This window comes from Microtus pennsylvanicus, chromosome 1, assembly GCF_037038515.1.
Source record: "Microtus pennsylvanicus isolate mMicPen1 chromosome 1, mMicPen1.hap1, whole genome shotgun sequence".
Taxonomy (NCBI): Eukaryota; Metazoa; Chordata; class Mammalia; order Rodentia; family Cricetidae; genus Microtus; species Microtus pennsylvanicus.
The window spans coordinates 152420043-152441737 of NC_134579.1; the positions used below are offsets into that span (position 1 = coordinate 152420043).

At 40.1% G+C, this 21695-nt stretch overlaps 1 protein-coding gene across 1 annotated transcript in view; it reads left to right on the forward strand.

Moving 5' to 3' along the window:
- Positions 1 to 3962: 3962 nt before the first annotated feature.
- Positions 3963 to 21695, forward strand: part of LOC142837572 (leukocyte immunoglobulin-like receptor subfamily A member 5) — a 28248-nt gene continuing 10515 nt past the window's right edge. The window contains 3 exon segments of the mRNA XM_075952728.1: positions 3963 to 4041; positions 11410 to 11694; positions 13447 to 13752. Coding sequence (XP_075808843.1) covers positions 3963 to 4041; positions 11410 to 11694; positions 13447 to 13752 — 670 coding nt within the window.

The window sequence follows — 21695 nt, forward strand, 5'->3', positions numbered from 1 at the left end:
TCCATCTGAAGTACATCTCTCTACATCTAGAAAACCTAACATGACTATAAGCTTGACTATTATTGATGACTATCTATTAACCTGTATTTCTTAATTATACATTACATTTAAAAAATTTTTTTAATTAAAAATTTCCGCCTCCTCCCCGCCTCACTTTTCCCTCCCCACCTCCCTTTTCCCTCCCCCTCCCCCCACCTCCCATGCCCCACTTCCCTCCCCCTCCCTTTCCAGTCCAAAGAGCAGTCAGGTTTCCCTGCCCTGTGGAAAGTCCAAGGTCCTCCCCTCTCCATCCAGGTCTAGGAAGGTGAGCATCCAAACAGGCTAGTCTCCCAAAAAGTATCTGTGGAGGTTTACTTTGTTACCGAGTATTTGGTCAATTTTCGAGAAGGTTCCATGAGCTGAGGAGAAGAAGTTATATTTTTTTCTATTTGGGTAGAATGTCCTATAGATGTCTGTTAAGTCCTTTGCTTCATTACCTCCATTATTTCTTTCATTTCTCTATTAAGTTTCTGTCTGATTCACCTATCTATTGTTGAGAGAGGTTTGTTGAAGTCTCCTACTATTAGTGTGTGTAGTTTGATGTCTGCCTTGAGTTCTAGTAATGTTTCTTTTACATAAGTGGGTGCTTTTATATTAGGGGCACAGATATTCAGTATTGAGACTACATCTTGATGAATTGTTCTTGTTATGAGTATAAAATGACCATCTCTATCTCTTCTGATTGATATTTAGCTTGAAGTCAGATTTGTTAGAAATTAGTATGGCCACACCCGCTTGTTTCTTAGGTCCATTTGCTTGAAAAACTTTTCCCCAGCCCTTTACTCTGAGTAGGTGCCTGTCTTTGTGGTTGAGGTGTGTTTCTTGTAAACAGCAGAATGTTGGATCCTGTTTTCATATCCAGTCTCTTAGCCTGTGCCTTTTTATAGGTGAATTGAGTCCATTGATATTAAGTGATATTAATGACCAGTGGTTGTTGACAATGCTTGTTATTATTTTTTTGGTGGTAGAGTTTGTGTGTTTCGCTTATTTGAGTTGTGCTGGTGAAGGGTCGCTAGTTGTTTGGGTTATTACAGGCAATGTTGGCAATGTTGGATTCCTAGGGTTGTGATTTTCCTTCCATTACTTTCTGTAAGGCTGGGTTTGTGGCTACGTATTGTTTAAATTTTTTCTTATCCTGGAATATTTTATTTTCTCCATTGATAGTGAATGATAGCTTGGCTGGGTATAGTAGTCTGGGCTTGCGTCCATGGTCTCTTAGTTTCTGCAATACCTCTATCCAGGACCTTCTGGCTTTTATGGTTTCCATAGAGAAGTCCAGTGTAAGTCTGATAGGTTTACCTTTATAAGTTACTTGACCTTTTTCCTTTGCAGCTCTTAATATTCTTTCTTTATTCTGTATGTTTTGTGTTTTGATTATTATATGGTGAGGGGATTTTTTTTGATCCACTCTATTTGTTGTTCTGTATGCTTCTTGAATATTCATAGGAATATCTTTCTTTATGTTGGGAAAGTTTTCTTCCATAATTTTGTTAAATAAATTTTCTGGGCCTTTGAGCTGTAATTCTTCTCCTTCTTCTATCCCTATTATTTTTAGGTTTGGTCTTTTCATTGTGTCCCATATTTCCTGAATGTTTTGTGATGAGAATTTGTTGGATTTGCTGTTTTCTATGATCCGTGCGTTTATATTCTCAATGGTGTCTTCAGAGTCTAAGATTCTTTCTTCTATCTCTTGTATTCTATTAGTTATGCTTGTTTCTGTAGTCTCTGTTCATTGGCCTCGATTTTCCTTATCCAGTAGGCTCTCAGTTTGTGTTTTCTTCCTTGCCTTCATTTCAGTTTTCAATTCTTGAACTGTTTCCATTACCTGTTTGATCATTTTTTCTTTGTTTCCCAGGGTATCATTTACATATTTATTCATTTCTTCAAACTTTTTGTTATACTTCTCAATCATTTCTATAAGGGCGTTTTTCACATGCTGTTTAAGGGACTCTATCACTTTCATAATGTTAATTTTTTCCCCTTCTTCTGTATTTGGGTGTTCAAGACCTTCTGTTGTTCATGTTGTTTTTCAGATTATTGGGTGAATTCTTGCCTTGGCGCTTGCCCATCTCTTCCTTCAAATGCTATCCTATGAATCTTATGGAACAGGATCAGGTTCCCTTGCTGGCCAGGGATCTCCCTGACAAAGGGCCTACCTTGCTGCAGGCAGGCTATTGAAGCAAAGCAATTCCCGCCCACCCCGTATCCTCAGCACCCAGTCCCAGCCCCCAAACAGGCTGAGCTGGTGTATCCCATGGCCCCACGGAAGGGAAGAAGAATGGAGGAGGTTTCTGGGTGCAAACTGGGATGGGCTAGGGAGAAAGAGGCCCCAGTAGAGGGGAGCAGCCCCTGCCAAATGACTGGGGAGTGAAGGGGGTCAGGGAATGTCCTGCTCTGCTTCCAGGCTCCTGCCGCGGGTCAAGAGCACATTCACCAACCACTCTGATGGGTCCCCTGGAACAGGATCTATACATTACATTTTTAAATGAGCTACACAAGCACAATACCCTAAGAGTAGAAATAAACATGTAACAAAATTGACCTTAAATTTGTATTGCTAAACCAAGATCCATATCAAAGCAAAGTATTCATCTTTATAGCATATCCAACTTTAAAGGTAACAAACACTTGTAAACAATTTTAGGGAATTTGGGCACAGTTCTCTCTAAACGGCTTCCTGCTTTTTATTGAGTGAAGCAATTTTGGGGGTGTTCACGGTGACCTTTCAGGCAGTCTTGGTCCATCAAGCCACATTAGTCTGGAAGGATTTCCCAGGTTCTCATCCTCTGTGGAAACAAAAGAAGAACCTCTTTTTCAAAGCAACAAATTTTTAGACCTAAATTCTGAAGTCATAATACCTTTAGAATATATATGTTGGTTTAGCTTAGCAGCTCATACAATGAAATGTCTCTCTGCACTGAGCTCTTTCACAGTCAAAAATTTCAAAGAAAACACAGTAATATACATAATTTAGACTTATTTTGTATACTCCATCTTTACATGGCTTATTTTTCTTACTGTATTACTTTTTCTACAAGTTTAATTTTATTTTATTATTTTTCTCCTTTAGTCTATGACTGTACTCTTTTATATTACACTTACTATCTTTTTAATCTTTTTCCTCTCTCTCCCAATCCTACATACAGTTTTTAAACACACTGTGTCTTGTCTAGAGGTCGTTTTTTTCCAATAATTTTTATTATTACTTAAAAAATACCAACTCAAATTCCCACTCCCTCCCCTCCTCCCAGTGCCCTCCATCTCCCTCTACAGACCCTCCTCCCCACCCCTCAATCCCTAAGGGAGTGCCATGCACCCACCCTGTGGAAAGTCCAAGGCCCTCCCTACTACATCTAGGTTGAGCAAGGTTTACATCCAAAGAAAAAAAAGATCCCATGAAGCCGGTATATGCAGTAGAAATATATCCCTGTGTTACTATCAGTGGCCCCTCAGTCTGCCCCAGCTGTCCAAACCCGTCAGAGGGGCTTGGTTGTTTCCATGCTTGTTCACTCCCAGTCCATTTGGAGTTTGTGAGCTGCAATAGCTCAAGCAAACTGTCTCAGTGGATGACCCCTCATAGTCTTGAATTCCTTGCTCATACTCTCACTCCTTCCACTCTTCAACTGGATCTTGGGAGCTCAGTACAGTGCTCCGATGTGGGTCATTACCTTTTTTTTTTAATTGGTTCTTTCAAGACAGGGTTTCTTTGTAGCTTTGGAACCTGTCCTGGAACTAGCTCTTGTAGACCAGGCTGGCCTCGAACTCACAGAGATCTACCTGCCTTTGCCTCCCAAGTGGGAGGGACTAAAGGCTTGCACCACCATGCCCTTAGAGGTCTTTTATATCTGAATCTGTCCTATTATGTATCTGAAATCCTTTTCTGTCCAAGAGTGCCTCTTAAAATGCTAAGCCATGGCCTGACTATGACTAAGGCTGCCTTGCCTTTTGGCTCTACTCAGTATAACATGGTGGAGGTCTATTCACTGCTTCTGAGACTGCCAGGTAGGAGCCACGCTCACCACCTCAACTCTGGTAACCTGTTGGCTCATACTGCTACCAAGTAACTTGCAGCACACTGACCACACAACCCACTCAAAAGTTTGGTTTCCTGAAAGAGCCAGAGTTAGTGCTAGCAGCATGGACTAGGAAACCACTTTTTAGAAACAGTGTTTTTTTTTTTTTCTACCACTGAATCAGGAAGACCTGTTTGAAAGAAACTGTGGCCTATAGGCAGCAAACAGAGGAAGAAGTTGTGGTAGACTCTGGTTTTTTTGTGTGTGTCTAGAATTTCTTTTTACTTTTTCTTAGGTTTTATGTGGATATAGTTGACCACATTGGCGTGCCAATCTGTTGGGGGAAGAGGCTGCTTGTTTGTTCTTGGCCGCCCAGATCCCTGAATTAATCACACAGAAATTGTATTAACTAAATCACTGCTTGACCCAGAAAGACAAATATAATGTGTACTCACTCATAAGTGGCTTTTAGACATAAAGCAAAAAAAAAAGCAGGGAGGGAAGGAGGGAAAGAAGGGGAGGGAGGGAGGAGGAGAGAGGGAGAGAGAGAGAGAGAGAGAGAGAGAGAGAGAGAGAGAGAGAGAGAGATCTTGGAACAGTCAGTTCTAAACCACATGTCTCTATCATGGATCCTTGTAGACCTGGTGGCAGAAAAAAGTATAAAAGTTGAGAGGATGGAAGACACCAAAGAAACTAGGTGATCTAAATCAGAAGGATCAACACACATAGAACTCACAAATGATACAGCATGCACAAGATCAAACAGGTCTTTGGGTATATATTATGGTTTCTCATTTATTGTTTTGATGGGATTCCTGGGCATGTGAATAAATGGGTCTTTGGTTTTATTTCTTTTTCTTGTGCTTTTTCTTGGCTTTTTTTCCTTTGGCTTGTTTTGTTCTATTTAACATGTTAGTTTTAAAAATATTTTATATTATTTATATTACATTAATCTCTTAGAAGCCTGTTTGTTTAGTTTTAAAAATATTTTTTATTTAACTTCTTTATTGACTCTCTGACAGTTTCACATTATTTACCCAATTCTGATCATCTCCCAGTCCCCTATATTCTGCCTTCATCCCTGCTGTGTCCCACAAAAGAAAACAAAAGAAAGTAAGCAAGCAAGCAAGCATGTAAACAAAAAAAAAGCAAAAATAATCCACCCCAAAACAAAACCATCACAACAGAAAAATCTCTTTGTTTCTTCTTCTTTCCTGCTTCTCCAATAGCTCTTCATTATCCATATTGTATACCCCTTTGTCCCATCAGCTTTAGTAGCAAATGTTCATTGCAGAGGAGTCACTGATTTGGTTCAAGGCCTCTGGTTTCTGGTACACCATTCTCACTGGATCCTCACCAGAGCTCTTCTGGGATATTCTGGGACAATCCTGAGTCTTGGAGATCTTACAGGTATTATTCCACAGTATCCATCTGTTCATGAACTCCAGCAGGTTCTAGGTTGGGTCAACCCAAGGCCTGGCTGTGGGCCTGGGTGGTAGCCAAGCTGGTCAGTCCAAGACATTGGGGCTACCCATCTAGGGTGCAGGGGCATAGTCAGCTTCCCTACATAGATGCCCTCAGGGTAGGTTCATCTTCACCTGTGATGAGGGGTGGGGTCATCTCTCCCACATATAGTAGTCAGTTCTCTTGTTGCGATTCCCAGAGAGAGGCAAGGCCAGAGTTCCCAGGGCAACAAAGGTTGAGACTGGCTCAGCATGGCCCTCTGATTTCATCTTGCATGGTTCCTAAGGCCTCCTGAGGTGACACAGGTCACAGACATCAACACAGACCCATTTCAGCTGGACCATGGACCCAGACATGGTCCTCAACAGCAGCTTTTGTCCAGATGACATCCTTGCTCTGGGAGGAAGGAATGTTCACTCAAATGGGAATGGTTCTGGTGGCCATGTGACCATACCTGTTTGTTTTCTACTTAGATACAGAATTGGTATAAGTCCAGGTGGGAGGGGAGTTTAGGGGGAACTTGGGGGAATATAGGCAGGAGAAACTGTAATCAGTATATATTGCATGTGAAAAGAATCTATTTCTTTTCTTATATTAATTTATTCTTCTTTCATATATTACATTTTAACCACAGTTTTCCCTACCTCCTCCCCTCCCAGCCCTTTTCCCACCTCCCATTTCCCTTTATCCACTCCTTTTCTGCTTCCCTTCAGAAAAGGGCAGGCCCTTCAGTGATGTTAACTACACATGGCATATCAAGTTACAATAATACTGGGCACATTGCCTCATATTATGTCTGGATGAGTTATCCCAGTAGAAGTAAAAGGGTTCCCAAACAGGTAAAAGAGTCAGAGACGTCCCTCCCTCCTCCACTCCTACTGTTAGGATTCTCACAAGAAGAACAGCTACACAAACATAGCATATATCCAGAAGGCCTAGGTCAGACCCATGCAGACTTCTTGATTGTTGGCTCAGTCTCTGTGAACCCCTATGAGCCCATCTTAGTTGATTCTGTGAGATTTCTGTGTTCTTGACCCCTCTGGCTCTTAACAGCCTTCCTCCCCCTCTTCTACAGGAAGAATATCTTTCTTAAGATAGAAGAAAAGAAGAAAGAGTAGGCATTTTATGGAAATACAGTAATAGTTTACAAACAAGTGCTTCTTTAATGTCAATAATTTTAAATAATACACTCTGATAATATTTTGGAAACATAAGACATGCTTTTCTGCCTTAGTCACTTTTCTGTTATGTGATAAACACAATGTGAAGGGAGCAGGGAAAAGCTCCTTGGCCTAAGTACTGCCTTTTTGACTTCAGATTCAGTTTTACCTGCAGGGGAAATAGAGTTCAGGTTCCCAAGCAGTAGAGAAGAACTTTTTTATGGCTGATCAACCTCATTCCTAAATCCTAAATTCCTAAATAGTCATTATCCGTCTTTAATTTTTTGGAACATTATGGCTGTTCCTAACCACATAAGGAACAAATGAATATAATTGGTTGGGCTGAAAGGCTTGCACTGTGTATCAGTTAACAATGATTGAACATTCAAGGAAGCCCCCAATCTCTAAATCCTGATAGGTAAAAAATTGTAACTGTAACTTAACAACAAATGTTAGTGAATTTTATCCTTATAAACCCTACTACTGTTCCTCTTCAGGACTATCAGGACAATCAAAGCATCCGAGTCCTTGTTCTGCAGCCCTCATCAATCAGTGACCTGTTTATGTGATGAATTATTAAAAATTTTGAAACCCATAAGCACTGTCTCATTCCTTGTGGCTCATAATAGGCTATATGTAATAATGATCAGAAAATTTATAAAAGTAAAAATTTAATTTGACTTATGGTTTCTCAGGATTATAGTTTATGATGGCAGAACAAAAGAACAGCTGAGAGCTTACATCATGATCCATAACCATGAGGCTGTCAGAACACTGGAAACAACAACAGTCTTTCAAAAACTCAAAGCTCATCTCAGTGACACACCTACTCCAACAAGGCCACACCTTATAATTCTTCCCAAAGAGTTCCACCAACTGGGGACCAAGCATTCAAACAGAGTCTATGGGGCCATTCTCACTTAAACCACCACAGTTACTGTGGGTATGAGTGGAATGGGGGAAATGACAAAGTTAAGATTAGGGGACTAGAAATGTCTCCACAGTTAAGAGCACTTGCTGCTCTTGAAGAGGCCCTGGGCTCAGTTCCTAGAACCCATTTTGTAAACCACAATCATCTGTAACTCTAGTTCCAGAAGATCCAACACCATCTTCTGACCACCCTCTGCACTGAACATATGTGGTTCACATGTAGATATGCAGGCAACACACTCATACACACAGATGAATGAGTATGCAAATAAATAACAGGTTTTTTTTAAAAAAAAGAGTGACCTTGAAAACCTCTATAAGGAGAAAAGACAGGCAATAGGGTAATAGAGAAAGACAGGGGAAGGAAAAGTCAATAGAATGAGCAACAAAAGGGGGCAAAGTGAAGCAAGTGTGACTAGGGGCATCTGTAACTAACTGTTAAAATGTTTATTTTCCATAGCATTATATTAATTGATACTTGAATATTTGAGTCTAATTTAAAGAGAAAAATAAAGAGAAGGGGAGAATAGTGACTGATGTGGGAAGAGGAAGATGAAAAAGAACAATAAACTTACCTACTGATTATTTTTCTCTACAATGTACATAGCCCCTTCCAGTTGGGGGAACATAGGAAGAATTAGAGGGAGGAAATGGATACTGGATTTGGTCCGAATGCACTACATGAGTATATGCAATTCTCAAATAAAGCAGAAAAAACAGTAAACTTGCAAATTTTTTTTGAGCTAAGATCTCACTACAAAGTCTTGGCTTTCCTGGAATTCATTCTGTAGACCAAGCTGGCCTCAGACTCATAGAGATTCACCTGTCTCAGCCCCCAGAGTACTAAGATTAAAGGCATGCACTGCCACCCATGGAAGATATTTTTTAGTCAGTCATAAAACAAACTCCAAATCATGCTATAAATGTCAAGATAGCATTTTTGGTTATTTTCTTTAAAGGTGAAATTCTATGATCATAAATACTTGCATGATCACCTTGAGAATGAGATGCTTTTAATTTGAACCAATACTAGAGATATCAGCATGGAAAATTATTGTTATTGTTGCAATGTAATAATAAAAATGATGGTGATGATGATAAAAATCTATCTGATATTTAAAGGTCTGTCTATGAAGAACAATTGAATATTAGGTGATAACAAAATAGATAAAATTTCAAACAATTATTCTATTGAATCATTCAGAAAAAGCATTCGGTCTAAAATGTGTTCTAGTTACTGACATAAACTCTTCAATGTAAGAGCTGTAACACAAACCATCTTTCTTTCTCTGTCACTTATGAGGCAACAGAAGCTCATTGGCACCAGAAACCTGATGCTGTGGTCAACTGATAAACTAGATAAGCTGTTCAATTCACAGAATCCTGTGTGCTTTTGCTGGGGCAGTGCCTCCTCTCAGCTCAAGCAGCACCATGATGCTCACACTGCTCACTGTGGTATGTTCTGGTGAGTCCTTCTGGGAATGAAAGGTATGGAACACCAAGGTAGAAATACAGTCTCGGAGACACTCAGGTAGATGGGCATTGGAGGGTTGGTTAATCTTTACACAATAGGGTATGGCTTCAGAGGCTTACAGACCTGGCAGAAGCAGGAGGAATTGAAATCAAGCATTGTGAGGACATGGATCAACTATCATGAGTCTTTTTTTTTTTTTTTTGCAGGGTTTGTCTGGGTTCAAGGGATCTGGTCACAAGTTGGTAAGTTTCTTTGCCAAACCAAGTAGAATGTTCCCATTACAGGAGAGCAGGAGGCACACAGCTCATTAGTTGAATGTGGGAATCCCTGTGGGTGAATTTCTATTGAATTGGAAAGTGGGGTGCCTGGAGAACTTGCCTGTGATAGCTCCCACACATCCAACAATTTTGCCACTCACTAAGTTAAGCTGTACAGAAAAATAGAGGGGAATGGAAGAATGCAAGGTATCTTATAGTAGGCTTCACTGCATAGTAAGTAGGGAAGCAGAGCTGGAAAGAGCAGTTCCTGTAGGACCAGAAGGGATGACAGGCATCCCAGAAACTGTATAATGGCACTGCACACAAAGTACAGCTGCTCTTGTGCCAGGAGAGGTGGAAGAACCAGGGATTGTGCCCCAGGAATGTACAATGTAGACTGTTTTTAATATTTTCTCATATTTAGCAACATCATTTTATTCACATAAAATTTGATATCTGTTCTGACTTTTAAAAACAAGCTTTACAAGTCAGGTGTGGTGGCACATGTCTTTATTTCCAGGACTTGAGGGCCAAAGACAAGCAAAACTCTCTGAGTTTGAGGTTATCTTGGTTTACATAGTGAGTTTCAGGACATTCAGGGCTATCTAGAGAGATCCTGTCTAAAATATTTATTACTTCTTTGAAAATTTCATATTTTGAAAGTATTCAATCCTCTCAATACTATCCCTTACCAAACTCTAAACCCTCCGGTCCTTTCCCACCCAACTTTGTGATTAGTTCTTTTTACCTTTTGCCATCAATTCCAATGTGTGTTTCTCTTGGTGTTGGCCAGACTATCAGGTATCATATCATTAAAAGGAAACCGACTCTCCCTCTCCAGCAACCATCAAATGCTAAAACCTCCCCAGCTAGTGCTGGCATTTCATGTCTGCCTTCTGCTGTTTGTACCGGGATTCTGTCTGACTGAAGTCTGCCCAGGTTTTATGCAAGCTGTCACAACCCCTTTGGGTTCATATGTGCACCTGCCATATTGAGTTTTTAAAACTATATTTTCTTAAAGTTGTCTACCATATATGGCACTTCCAATCTTTTCATCCCTTATTTCACAAAGATCCCCAAGTCTTGGAGTGAGATATAAATGTCTGATTTGGGGATGAGAACTCATCAATATTTAGTTCTTGACTTATTGACCAGCTTTATTTTGGAGGGAGGTGTTCCTTATGTTGATTACCATCTACTATAAAGAGAGTCTTCTTGAAGAGAGTTGAGAGATGCTGTGATCTATCGTGTATAGCAATAAGTCAGTAGTAGTAGTTTTTATATTTTTTATTAATTTTGTATACAACCACAGTTTCCCCTCCCTCCCCTCCTCTAACTCTCCAAACCTTCCTCCAAATTACTCCCATCCACTCTTCGGAAAGGGTAAGGCCTCCCACCACCCACACCTCCAGAGAAACTAGGTAACGAGGACCCTAAGAGGGACACCTACCTGGGTTGCCCTGGGAAGGGGAAATAGATACTATCTTCTGAGTACACCGGGTGTGAGGGGTGGTAAAGGGGAGGAGATGGGGGATGAGAACATGAGGGAATGGAATATTTGAGTTGGTGGAGGGCTGGAGTGGGAGAGCAATGAAAGAGATATCTCAATAGAGGGAGTCATAATGGGGTTTGGGAGAAACCTGATGCTAGGGACTCCACAGGTGTCCACAAGGATGACTTTAGCTAAGATTCCTAGAAATAGTGGAGAGGGTTTCTGAACTAGTCTTCCCTTGTAATCAGAGCAGTGGTAGTCATTTTAATACTGTGTCCATTTAGCAGAATAATAGTATTGGGTTCTCAACTTGGGGCCTTGTTCTGCATCTTATTTTTACATATAGATGACATTTTTGTCAAAAGTATTGATTCCTTTATTAAGTACTTGCTCAAAATTCTCAGATCACATTTTTGTTATAGGAAGGCTAGCTTGTGTGGTGGGTGGTCCCAATGCATAGTGCTGGGCACTATTGGCCAGGACAAACCTTGGGAACATGGAAAGGAGAAGGAATGCTGAACACATAGGGGGAGGGACCTCTCTGTTTTTCCTCTAAATCTGGGTCTCCTTTTCCCCACAGTGGACTCTAAGAAGCCCTTTCTGTCTGCCTGGCCAAGCCCCATCGTTCACGTTGGAGAGCATGTGGTGCTGCACTGTCAGTCTGAGCTTGGGTTCGAAATGTTCCGTCTGTTCAAGGAACTCAAGGGCCACATCCTCGAGATGCAGAACTTGAAGTCCCAGCAGAGCTTTCTGATAGGCCCCATGACCACAGCACATTCAGGGATCTACAGATGCCAGGGATTCTACTCTAAATCTCCTTATGGATCATCAGCACTAAGTGATAGCCTGGTGATTGTGGTCACAGGTAAGAGGGCTCCTTGTGCAGAGGAGTGGTTCCTTATCCAATATTTCTAATCCAAATATTTCTACAGGAACTGTCAATGGGAGTTCCATCAGAAGAGTGAGGACATCTCCAAGAGATTCAGGTTACGGATAATTAAATACAGGGGACTAAGTACTGAGGGATACAGAACAATAGTCATCATTCGCCACTATCCCTCTAATACCCGGAAACTGAATGTCTACAGCCTATAGCTCAAAGGTTTGCTGTGGCTTGTGTTATGACATTCTGTGTGCTGAGAGCTCATCCCATAGTGAGGATGTGTTGGTATATAGGCATGTTAAAGGGGTGTAGCTAGTACCAGATGCCCTCAGAAGTTATCAGTAAGGCTCTCATGGGGTCTTGCAATATCCCTTTCTATTTTATGTACATGCACAAATATTTGTTTCTGGTGCCCTTAGAGGCTAGAAAAGGACATTAGATCTTTTAGAACTGGAATTACAGTCAGTTATGAGTTGCCATGTGGGTTCTGGGAAATGAACTCAGATCCTATGGAAGAGCAGATGTTACTTTTTAGCCATCTCTATAAACCCAACCCTGTTCAAGACATAAAGTGCTTTTTCCCTTTATAACTTGCTGCTTCCCTCTCTGATCCTTTACTCTCTGTGGCAAATCATGCTTCATCAGAGAATAAACAGAAGAGCTGCCTCACCTTTGACCCTCAATCTTTAAAACTTTCACCCTAGTTAAACATTTTTCACAAATGAGGTATTCAACATCAGATACGTTTTATATTAATAAAAAATGGACTGGTATATATGAAAAGAAAATTCAGGTAAAATACAGAAGTCTGGGTCTTAGAATTTATCCCCAAAAGGGAAGACAATACTTTATAACCCAAACAGCCTAAATCAGAGGAAGGGGAGTTGGCGCTGGTGTTTGAAGGTCTGTGCATTGAACTGTAGAAGAGACTGTACAGTCAGCTATGAAGATGGAGAATAGGTCTAATCAAAGGTCTCTAGAAACTTGGAGGGGAAAAATGAATTCTCCTCTAGACTCTCATAAAGAAAGATAGCACTAAAGGCACCTAAATTAAGCCAGCAGTGTCTATTTCAAACTTTGGACATCTAGAGTACACATGTATTCAATTTAAGCCGCACACTTGTGATCATTTGTAACAGCAACAATTGGAGTCTAACACAGATACACAAGTCAAGGACACATTACCAAAGCCAAAGAGGAAAGAGTAGGGATGTCCTGATATCAGGAAGATCAGTACACTGAGATTACCACCAGATTAAGACTGTCCACTGCTCTCACGGGGTCCAGACATGGCAAGGACCCTTTTTAGAACTAGATAGGGAGAACCTTAAGGAACCTATTCTCATTTGTTTATACTAATCCTTGCAGCCTGAAATGGATTATATTTTTTCAAAAAGAGCGTGAAACAAGCTTGCAAAGCAAGTCTGAGGTGCAGTCTTCCAGGTTGCCTCTCTTCCTTCATGATATGAAGTGAGAAAGAGGTAAATGGGAGATGAGTGCAATAGACACAGTCCTAGGACACGTCGGGTGAAAACTGTCAGGTACTAATAGAAACAAAGAACTAGGAAAACACATAGAGAGCAGGAATGTGTGTGGAGGAGAATGTAGACACAGAAAATGATGAGAGACCCCAAGAAGGAGGAAAAACACAAGGAGAAAGAACCTCACTTATTTAAGGCCTAAGAGTTTGCTGAGGTAGTTTGACTCCCAAATTCACAACCTCTTTGTTCTTAGGGATCTACAGAAAGCCCTCACTGTTGGCCCTGCCAGCTCCCCTGGTGAAACCAGGAGGGACAGTGACATTGAAATGCTCATCAGAGATTGTGTTCGAGACCTTCATTCTGGTTCTGCACAGAAAGGGGCTAAGAGAGGACCCTCTGTACCTTGTTGGGGAGCCTTATGATGGTGGTGTCCAGGCCAACATCTCTATAGCACCTGTGACGACTGTACACACTGGGACCTACAGATGCTATGGTTCTGTCAGTCACCAGCCCTATGAATGGTCAGACCCCAGTGACTCCCTGGACATCAAGATCACAGGTGAGAGAGAGAGCAGGGGAGAGAACATAAACATAGAATAAAAAGTGAGAGAGAAAGTAAAACATGATTAGAGGGAATGGCTGACAGTAATAAAGAAAATCTGAAAAACAGGATCTCAGAGCGAAAGAAACAAAAACAAAGATTTGATGATGGATCGTTCTAAAAGAAGGTTAGAAAATGTGAAAAGCAGAAAAAGGAACCGTGACAGATGATAGCAATAAATATACAACAGATAGCATTTTGGCCACACAAAGTATGACATTGGAGCAACACAGAGATCAGCACAGTCCATGAAAAGAAATGACACACACACTTACTATGAAATATTGCATAAATAGTAACAGCTAGTAAGCTTTACTTTTAGCATAGTTCATTTGCTGAGCATATGCCTGACCTGTGTGGTCACTTGTGCAAGAGTGACACAAAACATTCAAAATTAATAACTTTAAAACACAGTAAAGAATTTCAAATACATAAATATCTATTATGCTTAAATATAATGTTGGGTAATGGTGGTGACAGTAAATAGGTAGATAGTCTCTTAACTAGTTCCAAGTGGTATCTCACATAAGAGAAATTCATAGACATGCAAATATGCTACAGAAAATCCTCAGTATGTTGTTTATCTACCAATGCATAAAGGAGATGAGATAAAGTAGTAAAAATTGCAATGCTAGTGATTCTATATTTGGGGAAAATGTAGTGTATTTTGGTCTTTTCTTGTGTACAATCTTATTGCCCAATCTATCATGATGCCAAAATTTTCACAATAAATTACCATTCTGGAGAATGAAAACTGTAGGATTAAACTTGTAATGGAGACCACAAGCATACAATGTCAGGAAGTGTCAGTGGGTGTCCTTTCAGAGATGTAACTTTATAAATGCATTAAATACACAGTTATCGGAGAAAGCCCAGGAGAAAGAGATGGGCTGCAAACTGCTGTAGAACATTCCAGTGCTCACCTTCCCTCCCTCTCTGCCTCTCACCTCCTGATGACCCTAGCTCTTCATGTCCTTTTGACCCCAAACTAGGTAAGCACCAGGAATGCCAAGTTGCTAGGGGATCTGTGGAAGGTCACATGACATGATCAGAGGACAAACAGTACTTCAGAACTCCTCCCAGTTGGCTAGTTCCTGGGTCTGTGACTCCTTTCTCTCATCATCTGGTCTCCACTCTAAAATTTTTCTCTTGAGCATTCTCCATAGTTTACCCCAATCTGACTCTTATTGATGTCTTAACACTAGAGTTCCAATAAGCTCTCTGCTTTGATATTATTTTGTGAAGGGACAGCGAGAAAAGTCCTGAATATTCAGGAGGGAAATTGTTTAAAACTATGCATTATAATCTTCCCTGTGTCCAAAGAAGACAAAAGAGAAGGGTGGAGGTTATAGCTAAGCAGTGAGAGAAAAAATAAAGCAGAGTGAAATGCCAGTGAAAATATCATCTCAGATCAGACCCATTTGCAGTCTTTCCATTCCCCCATATGACAATATCATAACCTCACAATCCAGGGCTCTTCAGTATCAGGTGAGGTTTGTGTTCATGGAGGACGTGAGTTCCCAACACTCCCCTGGTAAAGACACACTAAAGGACACTACTGTAGCAGAGAGGCTCCGTGAAAGACTGCAGTGGTGGCAGAAGTCAAATGGCAGGGTCCAAGGGGCTCGTGGTAATTCAGGGATAATGAAAGACACATAGACAGAAAGCATTCCACCAAGGTTGATGAGAAAGTACTTTCATTTTGCAGCTCCTGTATGGATGTTCAACTGCTGGCCTACATGTGAAGTTTTCTGTTTCTTCCAAAGGTCCTGTTTTTCAGAATTACATCCTGGGGAATTCCATCAGGATAGGTGTGGCTGGGCTGGTCTTACTGGCTCTGTTGATGATGTTGGCTGAGGCCTGGTGCAGTCATGAAGAGTTAAAGATGGGGAGAAGGAAAATCTACAGAACCCAACTGAAGTGAACAGATGTTGGGACAGGATGGACCAGATGTGGGATGCACCACTTCAGTATACAAGAGCACTCTTTGGAGACTGAGGAAACCACTTGGGGAAGCATCAGAAGAGGACACTGGCAATCTTAGCTCCATGTACAAATACCACACAAGATATTTTTATTTGTTCTCAAATGTCATTAATTTTGCCTCATAATTTTTAATGATCTGACTGTAACTTTTCCTGTTGTTGATAATTTTTTCTCCTCCTCCTTGTTCCCTTTGGTATCTCTTCCTTTTCTCTTCATTTTTCTTCTTCTCATTGTCCCTATAGTCCTCTTACCCTTATCCTCTTCCTCCTTCCATAATAACCTTTGTTATATTATTATTATCATCCTTGTTCTTCTTTTCATCTTCTTTGTTCTCACTTATTAACTTTAACCACTGACATTCCTCCTTATACACTTTTGGAGATAGGGTCTTACTATATAGCCCTGCTGCCCTGACCCTGAAAGAGATCAACCTGCCTCTGTCTTCTTCATGCTGGAATTAAAGACCCATACCACTACACCTGACTTCTCATATATTTTTACACTGTTCCATAAGCTCTCTTTTGCATGTACTTTGCTTCTGGTACTTAAAATAAGCCAAATATTTAATTTTGCATTCTATAATAACTGCTATTGCTACTACAAAAAGAAGTATGAAGTTGAAGTAATTAAATAATTATTAAATTTCCATTTCTTCTTTATTAAACATTTTGAAACTTAGTGTTTTAATGTACAAGTTTAAGTCTCAAAGCGTTACAAAAATATTAAACGTTTATTTTACATTAATGAGTTAGCATTCTTCATTTTATAAAACATAGTTCTGCTTTTAGAATAAAATGTAATTTTCTTCTGAACTTATACTCTTAGCATTATTTGACCTATATACCAGTAACTTTTAGTCTCTGGCTGGCTACTGGTTATCTGTGACAAAATATCTGACAAAAGCAACTTAATGAAGGAGCGGGTTTTTTTTTTGTTTGTTTGTTTGTTTGTTTTTGGCTGACAGTTGGAAATTACCATCCATCGTATCGGAAAAGGCACAGCAGCAGCAGGGGCAAAAGGAAGCTGGTCACATAGTCAGGAAGCACAACCTTGAATCTTGCTGTTCATCTCACATTCTCTTTTTATCTAGTGCAAGACAACAGGCCATGGGATGGTTTTGCTCACACTGAGGGTAGTTCTCATTTTGGTTAAAATTCTGAAAATGTCCTCACAAACATGCCTAGTGTCTTGTCCCTCTGGTTATTTTTAATTTCATAGAGCTCACAATTAATATTTACAAGTTGACAAACCTATTACCTATTAGTATCCTAAATGACTTTATCTACTTAGAGTTAAGCTTTTTCCATTTATTTCAGTGATAGGGGTTGTACTTGGAGCCTACTGCATCTTAAACAAATATTCTCCCATTTACCCATATCCTGATCTCATATATATATGAGAGAGCTTAGAGAGAGATAAAGAGACAGAGACATGAAAAGACAGAGAGACACACAAACACAGTGGCCTTTGACTCATGACCAATTTTATATAAAATATTGTTAGTTATTTTAGATTATTATGATAAAGCAGCGTTTCCAGAAGTAACTTAGAGAAGGAAGAGTTTATTTTGGTCTATAGCTCTAGAGGTACAAGAGTCTATCATGGTGGCTGGCAAAATGGTTCATCAGTTAAAAACAATGGCTGTTCTTCCGGAAGACCCAGTTTCAATTTCCAGCACCCATGTGGCAGCTCACAACTATCTGTAACTCCAGTTCCAGGGGATCTGACACCCTCACATAGACAAATATGCACATAAAAAAGAGCCTAACATGGCAGGGATACATGACAAGATTGTGGAAGAAAGATGAAGCTGAGGGATTATACCTTTAGCTACAACACAAAGCAGAGAGAGGGAAGTACAAGTAGGATAAAGACACATAATCTCAAATCCCACTCCTGATAGCATGCTTCCTCCAACAAGGTCACACTCCCAAGCCTCCTCAAATAGGGACCAAGTGTTCAAATACCTGAGCTTTTGGGAGACATTCTCATTCAAACTACCACAAGTTCTAATAGCCAAATTTTTATTACTTTAATCTTTCTTAATTCTTTGGTGTCCTTTGTTCTTCTATATTATCATCTTGGGTCCATACTTTAGAATCTGTCTTCCATAACCTCTCTAATTCTATGACTTACTGCTCATGGTGAACTCAGGGTCTGGAAGTCAGGGTCTGAAATATCTCTCTAGAGCAGTGGTTCTCAACCTTCCTAATGCTGTAGATTTTTAGCATAGTTCTTCATGTTTTGGTGTGATCCCCAACCATAAAATTATTTTGTTGCTACTTCATAACTATAATTTTTCTATTATTATTCATAGTAAAAGTATATGATATGAAGGATATCTGATATGTGACCCCCATGAAAGAGTCAATAAACCCACAAAGGGTTTGCAACCTACAGGTTGAGAACCACTGTGGTAGAGTAATAAAATCTATTGAAGGTGTTTGAGCTTTGGAGTCAGAAGTTGATCTTGGATCCTGGTCTGTTGTAGGAGCCCACTTGTTCATTCCCAGCTGCCCAGACTTGAAATAACCACACAGAAACTATATTAATTAAAACACTGCTTGGCCTTCTACCTTTATTTTCTTTATGGCTAACTCATACATCTTAATTTAACCAATTTCTATTTATCTGTGTGTGCCATGTAGCTGTGGCTTATGGCAAGGTTCTGGATTGTCTGTCCCTGGCAGTGGCTACACAGTACCTCATGACTCCACCCTCTTTCTCCTAGCATTCAGTTTAGTTTTCTCCACCAAGCACTACTCTTTTACCATATCACAGGCCAAGACAGTTTTCTTATTCATTAACCTCTAAAAGCAACACATATACAGAAGGACTTCCCACACCACTGGTCTAGGACAAACTTTCTACAGATGTGAAATTGGGGCAATTTCCTTGACTTAGAACTGTCTTTTCAGTCTAATATGGACCTAGAGAAAAGCTAGTGGGTGACACTCATGCTCCAATGGCTAAAATCTCTTAGTGAGAAACCAGGAGCTGATGAAAAGCAACTACCCTTTGAAGTAAGGGAAGGGAGAACAACACTGATGTTTCAGAGCAAAGAAGGAAAGAAACAACACTTCAGAATTCAGAATAGAGCTATAAAAGTCTGCTTCAGAGGGCCAAGACCCAAGATGAGAGTGCTTAGCTGCAGATGTTGAGGGAACATGACTGAAGAAGACAAGAGTCAAAGTAAGAATCAAGACACACAAAGGAATATTCTCAAAAAGTACACACTGTACTTTCTGTACCAAGAAATTAATGTCACGGAAGCAGGAGATGTTGGCACAAGAGACAAATGTATATGAGCAGAGACACGGATAAGGACAAAAAAATTTAACAAAAGAGACATAGAAAATAATTAACATTAGACTTATCACAGGGTGAAATGCAGGTAGAAGTGGGTATCTTGGACTAAGAGTCATAGAAATCACTATGTGGAAATCTGATCTTCGCTTTAGATTTCAGTGTGGCTATTTAGTTATGTGCACACCAAGCTCCCCCAGAGAAAAGGTGAACTGTGAAAAAAGAATTCACAGCAGAGAGATGGGTGAAGTCTGCCTCATCTCAAAAATATTGGGATGCCAGATTGAAGTCCCACCAATGGAGAGATTATTATTTCATCATTATCTCATTATTATAATTATCATTATTCTTTTTTATTTTTTATTTTTGAGAATCTAAACAATAGAGGAGAGGGTACCTTAGGTGCCCTTCCCCTGTAATCAGACTGTTGACTACCTTAATTGTCATCATAGAACCTACATCCAGTAACTGATGGAAGCAGATGCAGAGATCCACAGCTAAGCACGTTGCTGAGCTCCTGGAGTCTATTTGTAGAGAGGGAGGAGCAATAATATGAACAATGGGGTCAAGACCATGTTGGTGAAACCCACAGAAACAGCTGACCTGAGCAAGTGGGAGCTCACTGACTCCAGACTGACAGGTGGGGAACCTGCATATGAACAAACTAGGCCCGCTGAATGTGGGTGACAGTTGTGTGGCTTGGACAGTTTGTGGAGGCACTATCAGTGGAACCAGTATTTATCTCTAGTGTATGAACTGGGTTTTTTTTTTTGGAGCTCATTCTGTATGGAGGGATTCTTTGATCAGCCTAGATACAGGGTGGAGGGCCTTGGTTCTGCCTCAAGTGATGTGACAGACTTTGTTGACTCCCAATGGGAGGCCTCACTCTCTATGAGGAGACCATGGGGGGGGAGAGGTTAGGGAAGGTGGAGGGAGCAGAAGGAGGAAACTGGGATTGGTATGTAAAATAAGATTTTTCTAAAAATAAAAAAGGGCATAGTGTTCATCAGTGTTAAATTAGAGCAACACACAGATAAGTGTAGCTTGTGTGCAGAGAAAACACACTCATGAATAGCTTGGAGTAACGGTTGGTGGTTAAGCATTTATCTAGCAGATGCCCCATGGCTGATCCTCAGTATTTTAAAGATAAATAAAGCAAATAATAAGCAATTACATTGAATCTAAATACATCCAGAGATATTTAAATAATTGAAATATATGTAAATAGGTTTTTCCAGTTAAACATGTTGCTGAATGAAGGTTATAAAAGTAGGCAGGTAAACAATCAGAAATTATATTCAAAATGGCTGTTCATGCTTCTACAAATAAATCAATGAATAAACACATAGGTCACTGAAAATATTCCATATATAATTTGATTGCCAGTCTACAAAGAAAGGTGGGTAAAATAAGAATAAAATTTCATGCTGATGATTCTTTAGTTTTGAAAAAAACATACCATCCTCAAGACTAAGAGGTTGCTGCTAGGTACAAACATTAGTTTGCTTCCTTTTCCAGGAGCCTACACAGCATTTTCCAGCACTACGAAGCAAGCCAGTAGGAAGGAAGTTTTCAGTTCATTCCAGCTTGGTCTTTTCAGCTAAAAGTGCATGTGTCTTCACCCATAGTGCCTTACCATCTACTTATGGTGGTCAGTCAAGAGCAATGACAGCAAATGATGTTGTTTTCTGAACGTTGGTAGCCCCAGGAGCCTCTGTGATCAACAACTGGAGTGAAGTATCTTCTACTTGGCACTGAGATTTTCATTTAACTATCTCTGACTTCTGAGAGCAGCATTATTTACTCATGCAAGCTATTCCATTCCATCTAGCTTTCAATATTTTAATTAGTTTACAAAATTCTATATGAATTTTTCATGTACTATTAATTTTTTATTAACCTTCCATTTACTATTCTGAGGATTGTAATCTAGGTTTAAAGCCTTCCACGTTTCCTGCCTGACTGATCCTCACACCATACCTGTGAGAAAGCACATTACCTTCACCTACCCTAAGGGAGACCATTACCTGTTTGAGACTGAATATTTGTAAATGTTATCCTTCATATCTTACATGGAAATAAATATATTTGTTCCAGTGAGTATTAGTGTCCTGAGCACTGAGACAGAATCTACAATGTGAGCAACCAGTGTCTCCCACGGTTAGGACAGAAAAGGTACAACAAAGAAATCATGAGGAAGTTTAGATAGAGAGGGGTGAGAAGAAGTTACTGCCCTTACAGAAATGAAGAAGTATGAAGCAGGAAATTACCAGAAAGCAAACACAACAGTGGTCAGGGAAAAAAAAGGTTAACTTCTCTCTGCAAGTAAATTAGGTCTTGTTCACGCCCTCCCAAAACTCCTCCTTGTACCATCTGTGGGGACCATGTTCAATTCTCTGATCAAGCTAGACAGAGGGTAGACTCAGTTCTTCCATGTTTCTCTTTTCATTTTAACATGGACTCTAAAAAGTCCCATCCTGAACTGTTCATGTTGCTGTCCCCAGGTATTGGTACTGCTCAGTGAGACTCAAGCAAACATGTTGGTACCATTACTCCATTCACCTCCTGCGCTCCTCTCGGTTCCCGTCATCACACCAGCTCATTTCTCT